Genomic DNA, 14,589 nt, shown 5'->3' with positions numbered 1-14,589 from the left:
ACGTTGAGTTCCAGCGTGTGGGGACGTCGCACAAAAGCCGGTGTTGTGGCACATGCAGGCGTTGCTGGAGAGATTTTAAGCTAGCAGCGGCTACTGTCGACTTGCGAAAGTGGGCGCACATGCGCCGCACTTTCACCAGTAGCTCTGGAACATTGGGGTAGCTCTTTAGGAAACGTTGCACCACTAGGTTGAAGACGTGGGCCAGGCATGGAACATGTTGGAGTCCGGCAAGCTCCAGAGCTGCTACCAGGTTCCGGCCGTTATCACAAACGACCATGCCTGGGCCCAGGTGCAGCGGCTCAAACCATATTGCCGTCTCATCGAGGAGGGCATCCCTCACCTCGGAGGCAGTGTGCTGTCTGTCCCTCAAGCTGATCAGCTTCAGCACAGCCTGCTGACGTCTACCAACGCCAGTGCTGCAACGTTTCCAACTCGTAGCTGGGGTCAATCTAACAGCGGAGGAGGAGGCGGTGGCGGAGGAGGAGGCGGTGGCGGAGGAGGAGGCGGTAGAGGAGGAGGAGGAGGGGGGTGTTCTTCTCGTGTCCCTGCCAGGAATGTTAGGCGGGGAGACGAGGTACACCGGGCCAGTTTGGGAAGCAGTCCCAGCCTCAACTACATTCACCCAGTGTGCCGTCAGTGAAATGTAGCGTCCCTGTCCGTATGCACTTGTCCACGCGTCGGTGGTCAAGTGGACCTTTGTGCAAAGCGCGGAACTAAGGGCCCGCCTGATGTTGAGTGACACGTGCTGGTGCAAGGCGGGGACGGCACACCGGGAGAAGTAGTGACGGCTAGGGACGGCATAGCGAGGTGCCGCAGTTGCCATCAGGTCCAGGAAGGCGGGAGTTTCAACAAGCCGGAACGCCAACATCTCCTGGGCCAGCAGTTTAGCGATGTTGGCGTTCAAGGCTTGCGCGTGTGGGTGGTTAGCAGTGTATTTCTGCCGCCGCTCCAATGTCTGAGAGATGGTGGGTTGTTGTAAAGAAGCGCCTGATGGTGCCTTTGATGGTGCAGGAGAAGGAGATAAGACAGGAACAGGGGAGGATGAGGGAGAAGTCAACAAAGTGGCGGAGGCAGATGAAGTGGTGTCCTGGCTCGTCCTCTGGAGTGCATCGCCAGCACAGTCAGCAGTGGCAGTGGCAGAGGCAGAGGCAGTGGCAGAGGCAGTGGCAGTGGCGTGAACGGCAGGCAGCCTTTGTCCTGCCGTTGCTGCCTGCCACTGATTCCAGTGCTTGGATTCCAAATGACGGCGCATTGAAGTGGTGGACAGGTTGCTCTTCTCAGAGCCCCTAATCAATTTCGAGAGGCAAATTGTGCAGACAACACTATATCTGTCCTCGGCGCATTCCTTGAAAAAACTCCACACCTTCGAGAAACGTGCCCTCGAGGTGGGAGTTTTTCGGGGCTGGGTACGAACTGGAACATCTTGGGAGATTCCGGGTGTGGCCTGGCTTCGCCTAAGCTGCTGACCTCTGCCTCTGCCTCTAGCTACCCTTTTTGGTGCTGCACCTGCCTCAACATCCACACTACTTTCCCCGCTTGACATCCCCCCTGTCCAGGTCGGGTCAGTGTCCTCATCATCCACCACTTCCTCTTCCAACTCCTGTCTCATCTCCTCCTCCCGCACAATGCGCCGGTCAACTGGATGCCCTGACGGCAACTGCGTCACATCATCGTCGATGAGGGTGGGTTGCTGGTCATCCACCACCAAATCGAACGGAGATGGAGGAGACTCTAGTGTTTGAGCATCTGGACACAGATGCTCCTCTGTTAGGTTCGTGGAATCGTGACGTGGAGAGGCAGGTTGAGGGACAATGAAAGGAGCGGAGAACAGCTCTGGGGAGCAGGGACAGTTTGGGTTATTGTTCTGTAAAGCTTCGGAATTTTGGGAGGAAGGAAGACAAGACTGTTGGGTAATAGGAGGAGAGGAGGCAGAGTCTGACTGGCTGCTGGACAATGTGCTGTAAGCGTTCTCTGACAGCCATTGCAAGACCTGTTCCTGGTTCTCGGGCCTACTAAGGTTTGTACCCTGCAGTTTAGTTAATGTGGCAAGCAACCCTGGCACTGTGGAGTGGCGCAATGCTTGCTGCCCCACAGGAGTAGGCACGGGACGCCCTGTGGCTTCACTGCTACCTTGCTCCCCAGAACCATTCCCCCGACCTCGCCCACGGCCTCGTCCACGTCCCTTTCCGGGAGCCTTGCGCATTTTGAATTCCTAGTTAGAAATTGGCACTGTATACCAGTAGTAAAAATTGTGGGTGCACGTAACCCCAATATATTCTTTGAATTACCAGTCAGAAACTGGCACTATATGGCAGTAGCAAGAAATGAGGGTATTTATAACCCCAATATATTCTTTGAATTCCCAGTCAGACAATGGCACTGTATACCAGTAGTAAAAATTGTGGGTGCACGTAACCCCAATATATTCTTTGAATTACCAGTCAGAAACTGGCACTATATGGCAGTAGCAAGAAATGAGGGTATTTGTATTCCCAATATATTCTTTGAATTCCCAGTCAGACAATGGCACTGTATACCAGTAGTAAAAATTGTGGGTGCACGTAACCCCAATATATTCTTTGAATTACCAGTCAGAAACTGGCACTATATGGCAGTAGCAAGAAATGAGGGTATTTATAACCCCAATATATTCTTTGAATTCCCAGTCAGACAATGGCACTGTATACCAGTAGTAAAAATTGTGGGTGCACGTAACCCCAATATATTCTTTGAATTACCAGTCAGAAACTGGCACTATATGGCAGTAGCAAGAAATGAGGGTATTTGTATTCCCAATATATTCTTTGAATTCCCAGTCAGACAATGGCACTGTATACCAGTAGTAAAAATTGTGGGTGCACGTAACCCCAATATATTCTTTGAATTACCAGTCAGAAACTGGCACTATATGGCAGTAGCAAGAAATGAGGGTATTTGTATTCCCAATATATTCTTTGAATTCCCAGTCAGACAATGGCACTGTATACCAGTAGTAAAAATTGTGGGTGCACGTAACCCCAATATATTCTTTGAATTCCCAGTCAGACACTGGCACTATATGGCAGTAGCAAGAAATGAGGGTATTTGTATTTCCAATATATTCTTTGAATTCCCAGTCAGACAATGGCACTGTATACCAGTAGTAAAAATTGTGGGTGCACGTAACCCCAATATATTCTTTGAATTCCCAGTCAGACACTGGCACTATATGGCAGTAGCAAGAAATGAGGGTATTTGTATTCCCAATATATTCTTTGAATTCCCAGTCAGACAATGGCACTGTATACCAGTAGTAAAAATTGTGGGTGCACGTAACCCCAATATATTCTTTGAATTACCAGTCAGAAACTGGCACTATATGGCAGTAGCAAGAAATGAGGGTATATGTAACCCCAATATATTCTTTGAATTCCCAGTCAGACAATGGCACTATATGGCAGTAGTAAAAATTGTGGGTGTATATAGCCCCAATTCTATTGCTAGGGGACTTGCAGGGTATTTCTGGGGTGAAGGTGGGGGGGCACACCGTTGGAACGGGTATCGGGGGTATATATCGGGTATACGGGAATACACTGACAGTGTATTCCATTCAGGATCCTGGGAAAGCTGGGTTGCGGCGATTGAGCCCGTCAGTGCCACGTTACACTGACAAGCTTCTCCCTGGAATTTAGCTCTTATAAGAGCTGTTGGTTGTCTTCTCCTTCCTATCCTAGCCTGTCCCTGCCTACCCAGAATCTAAGCCCTAGCTAGCTGGACGGAAACCTCCGTCCTCGGTGAATTGCAAGCTCAGAATGACGCGAACCTGGGCGGCGCTGTTCTTTTAAATTAGAGGTCACATGTTTTCGGCAGCCAATGGGTTTTGCCTACTTTTTTCAACGTCACCGGTGTCGTAGTTCCTGTCCCACCTACCCTGCGCTGTTATTGGAGCAAAAAAGGCGCCAGGGAAGGTGGGAGGGGAATCGAGTAATGGCGCACTTTACCACGCGGTGTTCGATTCGATTCGAACATGCCGAACAGCCTAATATCCGATCGAACATGAGTTTGATAGAACACTGTTCGCTCATCTCTACTTGTAACCACAAAGTCATCAAACAACTGACTATAAGAAGCGATATGGAGGGATTCGCTTCAGACAACGCACCTCGAGGTGTGAAAACCGCTGTATTCTATAATACCTGCAAAGTGGATGGGACCCACACATGGCATTAAAAAAATCTGCAGCAAAAAGGCTTCAAAAACATGTTTTTGAAAATCACATAAGTCAATTATTCTTGTTTTTGTGCCTCATTGGATAGAGATCATGAGATTCTCCTCTTACCGTTTAGATTTGTTATATAAAGTTTCATAGTTTAAAATGTGCCCGCGTTACAATACCAAAAACGGCAAATTCCAATTATCTTTATAGATTAACCCCTTGATTATTTTCATTTTGTGATGAACAGATTTTCATTTCCTTTAATGGATCCTCCCATGTCCCACCCCCCATAAATCTATAAATTGACCTCCCCAGCCAGGGTTTACATCAGACGTTACCACCAGTCTTCAAGAGTTGAACAATGACTTTCCAGATGGTAATTCTGAGCCTTCTCTCAGCTCTTGTAGCTACAGGTAAGTTATTCGGTCCAGGTAAATTATTTGCCTTTTTCTTTTCTTTAATTTTTTATGGATTTGTTATTATTATTATATTATTATTATTATGTTGTTATTGTTATACTTTTTTATTTTATTATACTTTTTATATTATTGTTATTATTCCTATTAATGTACTTCGTTAATACATTATCATAATTTGTTATTTTATCATATTATTTTGTTATTATCGTACTTTTTATATTATTAGACTTTTTATATTATTATTATTATTATTATTATTATTATTATTATTATTTAATATTATATTATCATAATTTGTTATTTTATCATATTATTTTGTTATTATTGTACTTTTTATATTATTAGACTTTTTATATTATTATTATTATTATTATTATTATTATTATTATTATTATATTATCATAATTTGTTATTTTATTATATTATACTATTTTATGTAATTATTATTATTCTTTTTACATTGTTATTATTATTATTATTATTATTATTATTATTATTATTATTACTACTACTATTATTCTTATTCTTTAATATTACATTATCATAATTTATTTTGTTATATTATTTTATTCTATTATACTATTTTATGTTATTATTATACTCTTTACATTATTATTATTATTATTATTATTATTATTATTATTATTATTACTAGTACAATAAGTCACTATAGGGCAGGTTTTACCTTCCTTTTTGTTCACCGTGCAAGATTACTTCTTCCACATCAGTTGATGAATGTGCCGCCTCTCTGATGTCTGTTTAGGTGCCGCTCTCTCGTGTCCGGAGTGTAGATCTGAAACCTCATCTTGTTATGGCAGCAGTGTGACTTGTCCCTCAGACTCTGTGTGTGGATCCAGGTATACAGAAGCCTCTATAGGTGAGTTATAGGATTATATATCATCTTCAAGAGGGATTTTAGTTTTATTTAAAGGGGCTCTATCAGCAAAATCATGCTGATAGAGCCCCACATATGCATGAAGCCTTTAAAAAGGCTATTCAGGCACCGTAAAAGTTATATTAAACTACCCCCCCCCCCCCCGTTTAAAAAAAAACCCTAAAAAAGAATGTGATCTACTTACAGATCATGCACACTGGGTGTGTCTTCTTCTTCATCCACGCCTCTTCTTCCTCCGATGTCCTCCGGTCCTGTCTTCCTCCAGCGCTCGCGAACAACACTGATATAAAAAAAAAATGGCCTGGGCGCTTGCGCAGTAGCATGCGGCTTCTACTACGGCTACTGTGCAGGCGCCCAGGCCATTTTTTTTATATCAGTGTCGTTCGCGAGCGCTGGAGGAAGACAGGACCGGAGGACATCGGAGGAAGAAGAGGCGTGGATGAAGAAGACGGTGCATCCTGAATGCCCGCCCAGTGTGCACAATGCGTAAGTAGATCACATTCTTTTTTAGGGTTTTATTTTAAAACGGGGGGGGGGGGGTAGTTTAATCCGTCCGTTTGTTCTTTTTCATAGAAATTTTTTACTTATTATTCCTTTTGTCAGATTCCAGTTATTTCTGTGACCATTGTGAGTTTTTCTTTCATTAAACTGGGGGGACCAACAATTTTGTCCACGTGTGTCTATGCCGCCCTTACACCAACACTCATTTTTTTGATCTGCTGCTTTTCAAGGAATTTTGCCAAATTTGTTCAAAATGGAGAATGACTTTAATGATTTTGTAAGAAAATGTCTTTATGTTTATTACTAGGCGGAGTTCGGAGCTTGCACAGGACATGCGTTCTTTCAACTGAATGTAACTTCAAGGGCACCCTAAGCCTCCAGCAAAGACATATCCGGGGACATTTGGTGATAGTCACTTCATGTTGTAACACCGATCATTGTACTCCTGAAATTCCTGCTTGTAAGTCGTTCAGTTTTACCTTTTGCTACATTTGTTGTTTTAAGTTTATTAGCAGAAAAATTAGATTCCACATAATTGCACCTTCAATAGTAATAGTGTTGCGCCATTAGGGGGCATTCACACGGAGGAAGTTGGAGGCTTCTGGTTGTCGGGTTGTCGGTTCCCTGGCTCCTGAGTGGTCGCCATCTTTAAACACCCGCCATCTGCCGTACTAGTATGGTGGATGTCAGGAAGAGGTTAAAGGGGTTGCACAGTAATTGTTTACAAGTAACCAGCATATTGGCATTATAGCTCTTACCCCTGAGCCATGATACTATAGTATGACACATAACCACGGCAATCATTGATCTGCTAACAGCCTGTATAACAGCCACTAACGTCCATAATCCCCATAGCTCCCTGTACTTTGAGTCTCCATCAGAAAAGTGTCTTACATTTGTTTGTCAATGTTAGGGCCCCTTCACACAGCATAAGCGCTGGGCTCAGTCTGAGCCGTACACGCGAGCGCTTCTAAACACTTCCCATTCACTTCAATGGGAGCGCTCGTAAAGCCGGGTTTAGAAGTGCTTGCATGTACAGCTCGGAATGAGCCGAGTGCTTATGCCATGTGAAGGGGCCCTTATAGAATGATGAATAGGGTTGAGTGATTGGGATCAAAATTGGATTTTGAAGCATTGAGTAGAGTTGAGCGATTGGGATTGGAAGAGATTGGATCCCGATCAGCGATCGAGCAAATTTCACGATCAGGATCAGTTAGAAAATGATAGCAAATCGGATTTTGAAATCTCAAGATTGGCTCAACCCCAAAAGTGACTTTTCCCATAGAGAAGCATTGATTAGGGTTGAGTGATTGGGATTGGAAAAGATCGGCTCCCGATCGGTGATGGAGCAAATGTCACGATCGCGATCGGGATCGAAATCGGATTTTGAAATCTCAAGATTGGCTCAACCCTAAAAGTGACTTTTCCCATAGAGAAGCATTGAGTAGGGTTGAGCAATCGGGATCGGCTGGAAAATGATCGGAAATCGGATTTTAATATCGATCCTGAAATCTCAAGATCGGCTCAACCCTAATGATGAACATTCTTCACACAGTAGGGACATAAATGATAAACATTGTGGTGTACAGGTTATGAAAACCGGACCTCTTTTTACTTCCCTTTCCTTCTTCTTGTAGTACCAACAAAAAGTTCTAACCCCAATGGAGTGGTCTGCCGATCCTGCATGTCCTCTGACTCTACCTGGTGCTACACATCAGATACTATGCGTTGTACAGGGGATGAGAATATGTGTCTTCTCCAGACAAATAAAGTAACAGGTACACAGAACTGGTTCTTTTTTATACTTCACTCTGAATGGATTAATTTTAAAACAAATTTAAACAAAGGTTAGAAATGTTCTAGAAATATTCGGTCTCTAACATCTTAGAGATGGAGAAATGTATTTTATCTCCGAGCTTATGGAAAGATACAATGTTGCAATAATGTCTGCATTCACTTCTGTTTTTGAGATGTTGTTTATTCTATTTTAATATCAGAACATCAGAACTTATGATCTTTTGCAACATGCCAGAAAGTGAGCTAAAATGCTAGCGTGCAGTTAAACACTGGGGGGGAAGGTAATAAAAATGGGACTTGCTTCTTCATTTGTGTTTCTCGAGTACAAAAATTGCGGTTGTGTGTTGAAATAAATAGGAAGTACAGTCATGTGCACAAGACCTTAGAGTTATAAACTATTTGATAAGGCCTTTGTGTAAAATGTTGTGTAAAATTTGAATAAAAATCAGAAGAAAACAGAATAACTCATAGTTAATGACCTGGATATTGAGACGGGTCACTATGGCTATGAAGATCAGTGCCAGTGGCGTAACTAGGAATGGCGGGGCCCCGTGGCGAACTTTTGACATGGGGCCCCCCCCGTTCGTGACCGACACCAAAGACCTTGACTGACCCCCCCCCCCCCCTCCCGGCATTCCTGCGCGCTCTATTATGTCCCACAGTGGCCCCTGCACACAGGATTATGCCCCATAATGAACACCCATGAACAATTATTATAGTCTGGGGTATTTTCAGACCCCAGAGTATAACAATCGGAGACCGAGGGGAGATACAGACATAAAAAAAAAAAGTTACTTACCTGTCGCCGGCTCCGCTGCAGTCTTTGGTGGTGTTGGCCATCTTTAATAATGCACGGATGTCACATGACATTTCATGTCCTCCCTCCATCTGCCCCCAGTTTCATGTCCTCCCTCCATCTGCCCCCAGTTTCATGCACCCCTCATCTCTACCCCCATTTTCATGTCCTCCCCTCCATCTCTGCCCCTAGGTTACTGTTGCTCCTCACCACACATGCATACACACTCACACAGACACACACTCTCCATTCTGCATCTCACATCCCCCTCCCCTTCAGTACAATACAATACAATACACAGAGCGCCCCCTGACTACTATTAGACAGTCATTAGTAACAGCAATTGCAGGCAAGTCTGAATACAAACAATGTGTAGAGTACTGATCCAGCTACTGACACTGACCTCCCCCTCCTAATACACAGATATCAGGACACTGACCTCCCCCTCCTCCTAATACACAGATCTCAGTACACAGACCTCTCCTCCTAATACACAGATATTAGTACACAGACCTCTCCTCCTAATACACAGATATCAATCACAGACCTCTCCTCCTAATACACAGATATCACTCACAGACCTCTCCTCCTAATACACAGATATCACTCACAGACCTCTCCTCCTAATACACAGATATCACTCACAGACCTCTCCTTCTAATACACAGATCTCAGTACACAGACCTCTCCTCCTAATACACAGATATCACTCACAGACCTCTCCTCCTAATACACAGATCTCAGTACACAGACCTCTCCTCCTAATACACAGATATCACTCACAGACCTCTCCTCCTAATACACAGATCTCAGTACACAGACCTCTCCTCCTAATACACAGATATCAATCACAGACCTCTCCTCCTAATACACAGATATCACTCACAGACCTCTCCTCCTAATACACAGATATCACTCACAGACCTCTCCTCCTAATACACAGATATCACTCACAGACCTCTCCTTCTAATACACAGATCTCAGTACACAGACCTCTCCTCCTAATACACAGATATCACTCACAGACCTCTCCTCCTAATACACAGATCTCAGTACACAGACCTCTCCTCCTAATACACAGATATCACTCACAGACCTCTCCTCCTAATACACAGATCTCAGCACACAGACCTCTCCTCCTAATACACAGATATCACTCACAGACCTCTCCTCCTAATACACAGATCTCAGTACACAGACCTCTCCTCCTAATACACAGATCTCACTCACACACACTTTCACACACACAGACACTCTCCATCCTGCATCTCCCTCCCCCCTCCCCTTCAGTACCTAGCAGCACATCTCTCCTTCTCTTCCAGGAGCCATAGACACGCCCATCTAGTCATGTGACGGCTGACGTCACACAAGGTCCTACACTCTTTCCCCGCTCTTATCGCAGTTACAACAGTTTGTCTGTGATAAGAGCGGGGGTAGCAGAGGTAGCTGTCACCGGGCCCCTAATGTCTCGGGCCCTGTGGCAGCTGCCTCTGCTGCTATGGTGGTAGTTACGCCACTGATCAGTGCCTATCATGGGCGTAACTGCAGCTGCCACAGGGCCCAGGACATTAGGCCATTTTTCTTTTAATAGGCCGTTATCTGGGACGGTGATAGGCCCTATTTACTTACCGAACCTTGCTCCTCCTCATGGCCGCCTGTGCTTCCATTTATACGGAGGTGGTGGTGAGCAGCAGAGAGATTGGTAAGTGAGGCTGCGGGCCCGTGACCCTCACAAACACAAACTTTTCAGACTACTGAGTATAATGATCGGAGGGTTAGGAGAGATGAGGGAACATAAAAAAAAAGCTGTTACTTACCTCTCCTGCGCTCTGGAAGACTTTAGGCCTATTTGAAGACGTCTCAGACATCATATGGGCTGGGCTTGCATCGTGACGCAGGTCTGGCTCACGTGACGTCTAATCCATCATTGAAGATGGCCGACATCGGTGGGGAGTGTGCCGGAGCCCAGGAGAGGTAAGTAACTATTGTTTTTCTTTAAGTTTGTATCTTCTCCATGGGTGGTCCACAATGGAGCATAATACTGTGTGCAGGGGCCACTATGGGGTACAATACTGTATGCAGGGGCCACTATGGGGCATAATATTGTGTGTAGGGGCCACTATGGGGCATAAAACTGTGTGCAGGGGCCACTATGGGGGATAATACTGTGTACAGGGGCCACTATGGGGTATAATACTGTGTGCAGGGGTCACTATGGGGTATAATACTGTGTGCAGGGGCCACTATGGGGGATAATACTGTGTGCAGGGGCCACTATGGGGCATAATACTGTGTGCAGGGGCCACTATGGGGTATAATACTGTGTGTAGGGGCCACTATGGGGGATAATAGTTTGTGCAGAGGCCACTATGGGGCATAATACTGTGTGCAGGGGCCACTATGGGGCATAATACTGTGTTCAGGGACCACTATGGGCATAATACTGTGTGCAGGGGCCACTATGGGGCATAATACTGTGTGCAGGGGTCACTATGGGGGATAATACTGTGTGCAGGGGCCACTATGGGGCATAATACTGTGTGCAGGGGCCACTATGGGGGATAATATTGTGTGCAGGGGTCACTATGAGACATAATACTGTGTTCAGGGACCACTATGGGCATAATACTGTGTGCAGGGGCCACTATGGGGCATAATAGTTTGTGCAGGAGCCACTATGGGACATAATACTGTGTGCAGGGGCCACTATGGGGCATAATACTGTGTGCAGGGGCCACTATGGGGCATAATACTGTGTGCAGGAGCCACTATGGGGCAGAAAACTGTGTGCAGGAATGTGGGTTGTACAAGTACCCGGGGGAAAAGCTTGTCAGATCGGGAAGGGGGAGCCCATGTCAAATGTTCGCATTGAGGCCCCGCCATTCCTAGTGCCTGTGTTAGTCAATCTGCATATATTAGGCCTTAAATTGTGGTAAATTATATGTCTCATGTGTATCTTTGCAGGATCCTTCTCACTCTCAACAGCCATTCGAGGGTGCGCAACAAAATCTATCTGTGACCTTGGCGGCCTGTCCGAAAAAATTGACGGATTATCAGTCGATATAAAGTTTACCTGCACCAGCGGAGGCCTCAGCGCCCATAAAGTCGTCCTGACTCCAGCCATGGTGTGTCTTCTACTGCTGAAATTCTTCTTCTAACACGACCTTAGGTGAATGAAGTCAACCTAAGTGAGAAATCTTTTCAGGAAAGAATATTATCGCTGTATATTGTTCCTTCCATCGTCAGGTTTCCATTCTAATAAACATTGGCTGAAAATATCCAAGTACAGAAGTTCTAGATTAGATGTTTCATGAGTCTATTGTTTTGTATTCTCTTTTACATTTGCTTTGTTATCTGCTTGTATTGATACGTCATGATTTACGCAACGCCCTTCTCTCGCAACCATTGTTTTTAAATTTCAAAAACTCCCCCCCCAAAAAAAAAATAAATAAATAAAAAATCTATGACTGTACCTATGACTATGGTAAATCATAAACTAAGATTTCTTTGGTGATAATTAAAGGGGATGGCAACTTTCGGATGAAATCTCTAAACAAAAACAGTGACATGGGTGACACTAACCTTTTAGTTTTTATCTTTCCACGTTCTACTATTCATTAAATTTTACATTTTAGACAGATCTAAAGACTCGCAGGTCCTTGTTTAAGAAAAGATCAGCTGTGGCCCTTCCGCCCTACCATCGGATGTGTCCTATCGGTACATTCTATCACATTTTAGTACATTTTCACTCTCCTTCATTATCTAGGACCAGACCACCCAAATCTATGGACACAAAGCTTCTCCTCATGCGTATACCCTCCTTAAAGGGGTCGTCCAGGATATTTTATATATTTAAATTAGACAGAGGGAGGTAAAAAAAAAAAAACCTCTCACCTGTCCCTGGTGCTCTAGTGTCTCTGGCGTGGCCCGTTCCTACGGCTCCAATATTTTTTCTGGCTGATGTCCCCGCTGCAAATGACTGCTGAGGCCAATGAGTGGCCAATCAGCAAAAGACACAGAAGTTTCACGTCTCGGGGTCTTTTCCATAGGCCACTGATTGGCCTCAGCGGTCATGTGACGTCACAGCCGGTGAGGAGTTCCGGCAAAAGAAGACAGCCAATGTAACATCTCTGCCTGTTCGGGTCTCTGCACCGCCCTCTGCTCGCTTGCTGCGGTGCAGGAGGCATGTGCAGTTTGGTTCTTGGCTTAAAGTTTTTGGTCGCACTCTGTGAACTTGGCTCTAGTTCTGGTGATTGTATTTGCTCCACACCCGTCTTCTGCCCTTGTTTGTCTCTGCTCCTCTAATGGTTAATCTGGCCTTGCCCTGTGATTGACAGCCTGCCTTCCTGTCAACTCCAGGGGCGGGTTCTTCCTCCCCTATTTTATCTTGGCTCCCATTCACTCCAGTGCTTGCTATTGCCTTGTGCATACTCGCTCCGTACTGTCACTATTTTGCTTGCTTTCTTATCCTTGACCTTTTTTTTTTTTTTTTTTTTTTTTTCTTTTTTTGTAGATTGTGAGCCCCACATAGCGCTCACAATGTACATTTTTCCCTATCAGTATGTCTTTGGAATATGGGATGGAAATCCATGCAAACACGGGGAGAACATACAAACTCCTTGCAGATGGTTTTTTGCCCTTGGCGGGATTTGAACACCAGGACCCAGCGCTGCAAGACTGCAGTGCTAACCACTGAGCCACCGTGTGGCCCCTATCCTTGACCTTTGGCTTTCCTCACTGACTATTCTTTGGACTCTGATTTGGCACTGCATCGCTCGACTGTTACTGACCCTTGGCTAGCTGACCTCCCTTGTTGTTGTCCATCTTGTCTGCGTTTTGTGTCTCACCTATCCAGGAAGGGACTGTCTTCGTGGTTGCCGCCTATTACGTAGGATAGGGCCTGGCAATAGGAAGGGTCAGTTGGGGGCTTCAGCTTAGGGCTCACTGTCTCTTGTGTCCCGTGCCAGGGTCCAACAGCTACCGAGGAATTGCTGTCCTAGCAATTCCCTAACAGCCGAGCAGCAGGGTTGGACCGCCTGGTACAGATGAATATGATTGTTTGTGTTTGTTTTGTTTTTTTTCACCTCTCCCGGACTAATTGAAAAAAATAAATAAGTGCTGGGCAACCTCTTTAATGCCTTGCTGCCAAATGCTATGCAGTTAATTTTCTCCTATCTGACAGTGGAAGTCTATGCGTCATGAATCTTTCATTGTCTCACACATAGGTCACCAGAGGGCAGGGGTTATACATTTATAGAAAAAAGTGAAAAAATTTCCAGCTCCACTCCTTATGTCCCTTTTTAGTAAAACATAGCGTTTATTCATACATTTGTTTAAAAAAATCCAGTATATGTTACAAGCATGATTGCTCTCAAATCAATTCCATGTTCCAAAAGTAAAGCCAGCTGACGCGTTTCAAGGACAGGCACGTCCCCTTAGTCGTAGCATAACTTACTTTACCCTCCAGTTGCTATAAATACCCTTTCCATGATTGTGGACACCTGAGGTGTCCCGGAAATACAAACCAATGGAAAGGGAAATGGAAACTATGTCATGTAAACACACATTGAAAATAATAATATTTAAAACAAGCAAAACAATAAAAGAAACATTGAACATGATATAAATACGAAGTTACCAGACTACAAGCAAATTCCATATAAACCGTGATGATTTTACGTGCATAATAAAATAGTCATCCCGACAAAACTTATGCACCAATGAGCCCCCTAGGAAGTTATATGAATATAAATCAGCATGCTAAATATTGCCCACCTGCGTAATCTTCAAATCCTTCTTATCACAATATCCCGATTCTGATGGAAAAAGTACTAAATACTTATATACAGGCAGATGTAGATCCCAGTGTTGATCATGATCCTTGCGCACAGAAACAGGACGGAAGCCGATAATGGACAATTTAAGTTCCGCGATCTCCATTTCAAGCTGTATATACCGAGATGAAGGATTACCGTGTGGTCCCTCG

The 14,589-nt window shown here is 44.6% G+C and overlaps 1 protein-coding gene across 1 annotated transcript in view; it reads left to right on the top strand.

Moving 5' to 3' along the window:
• The window catches only part of LOC142209024 (phospholipase A2 inhibitor and Ly6/PLAUR domain-containing protein-like), a 51,106-nt gene extending 39,345 nt beyond the window's left edge, over window positions 1-11,761 (top strand). Inside the window, exons 2-5 of the mRNA XM_075277959.1 lie at window positions 5,378-5,491; window positions 6,318-6,470; window positions 7,648-7,788; window positions 11,568-11,761. Of these exons, the coding sequence (XP_075134060.1) occupies window positions 5,378-5,491; window positions 6,318-6,470; window positions 7,648-7,788; window positions 11,568-11,761 (602 nt within the window). The remainder of the gene's footprint in view (window positions 1-5,377; window positions 5,492-6,317; window positions 6,471-7,647; window positions 7,789-11,567) is intronic.
• The last annotated feature ends 2,828 nt before the right edge of the window (window positions 11,762-14,589 follow it).

This window comes from Leptodactylus fuscus, chromosome 6, assembly GCF_031893055.1.
Source record: "Leptodactylus fuscus isolate aLepFus1 chromosome 6, aLepFus1.hap2, whole genome shotgun sequence".
In the NCBI taxonomy this organism is placed as follows: Eukaryota; Metazoa; Chordata; class Amphibia; order Anura; family Leptodactylidae; genus Leptodactylus; species Leptodactylus fuscus.
This window is presented reverse-complemented; position numbering and strand designations above follow the sequence as displayed.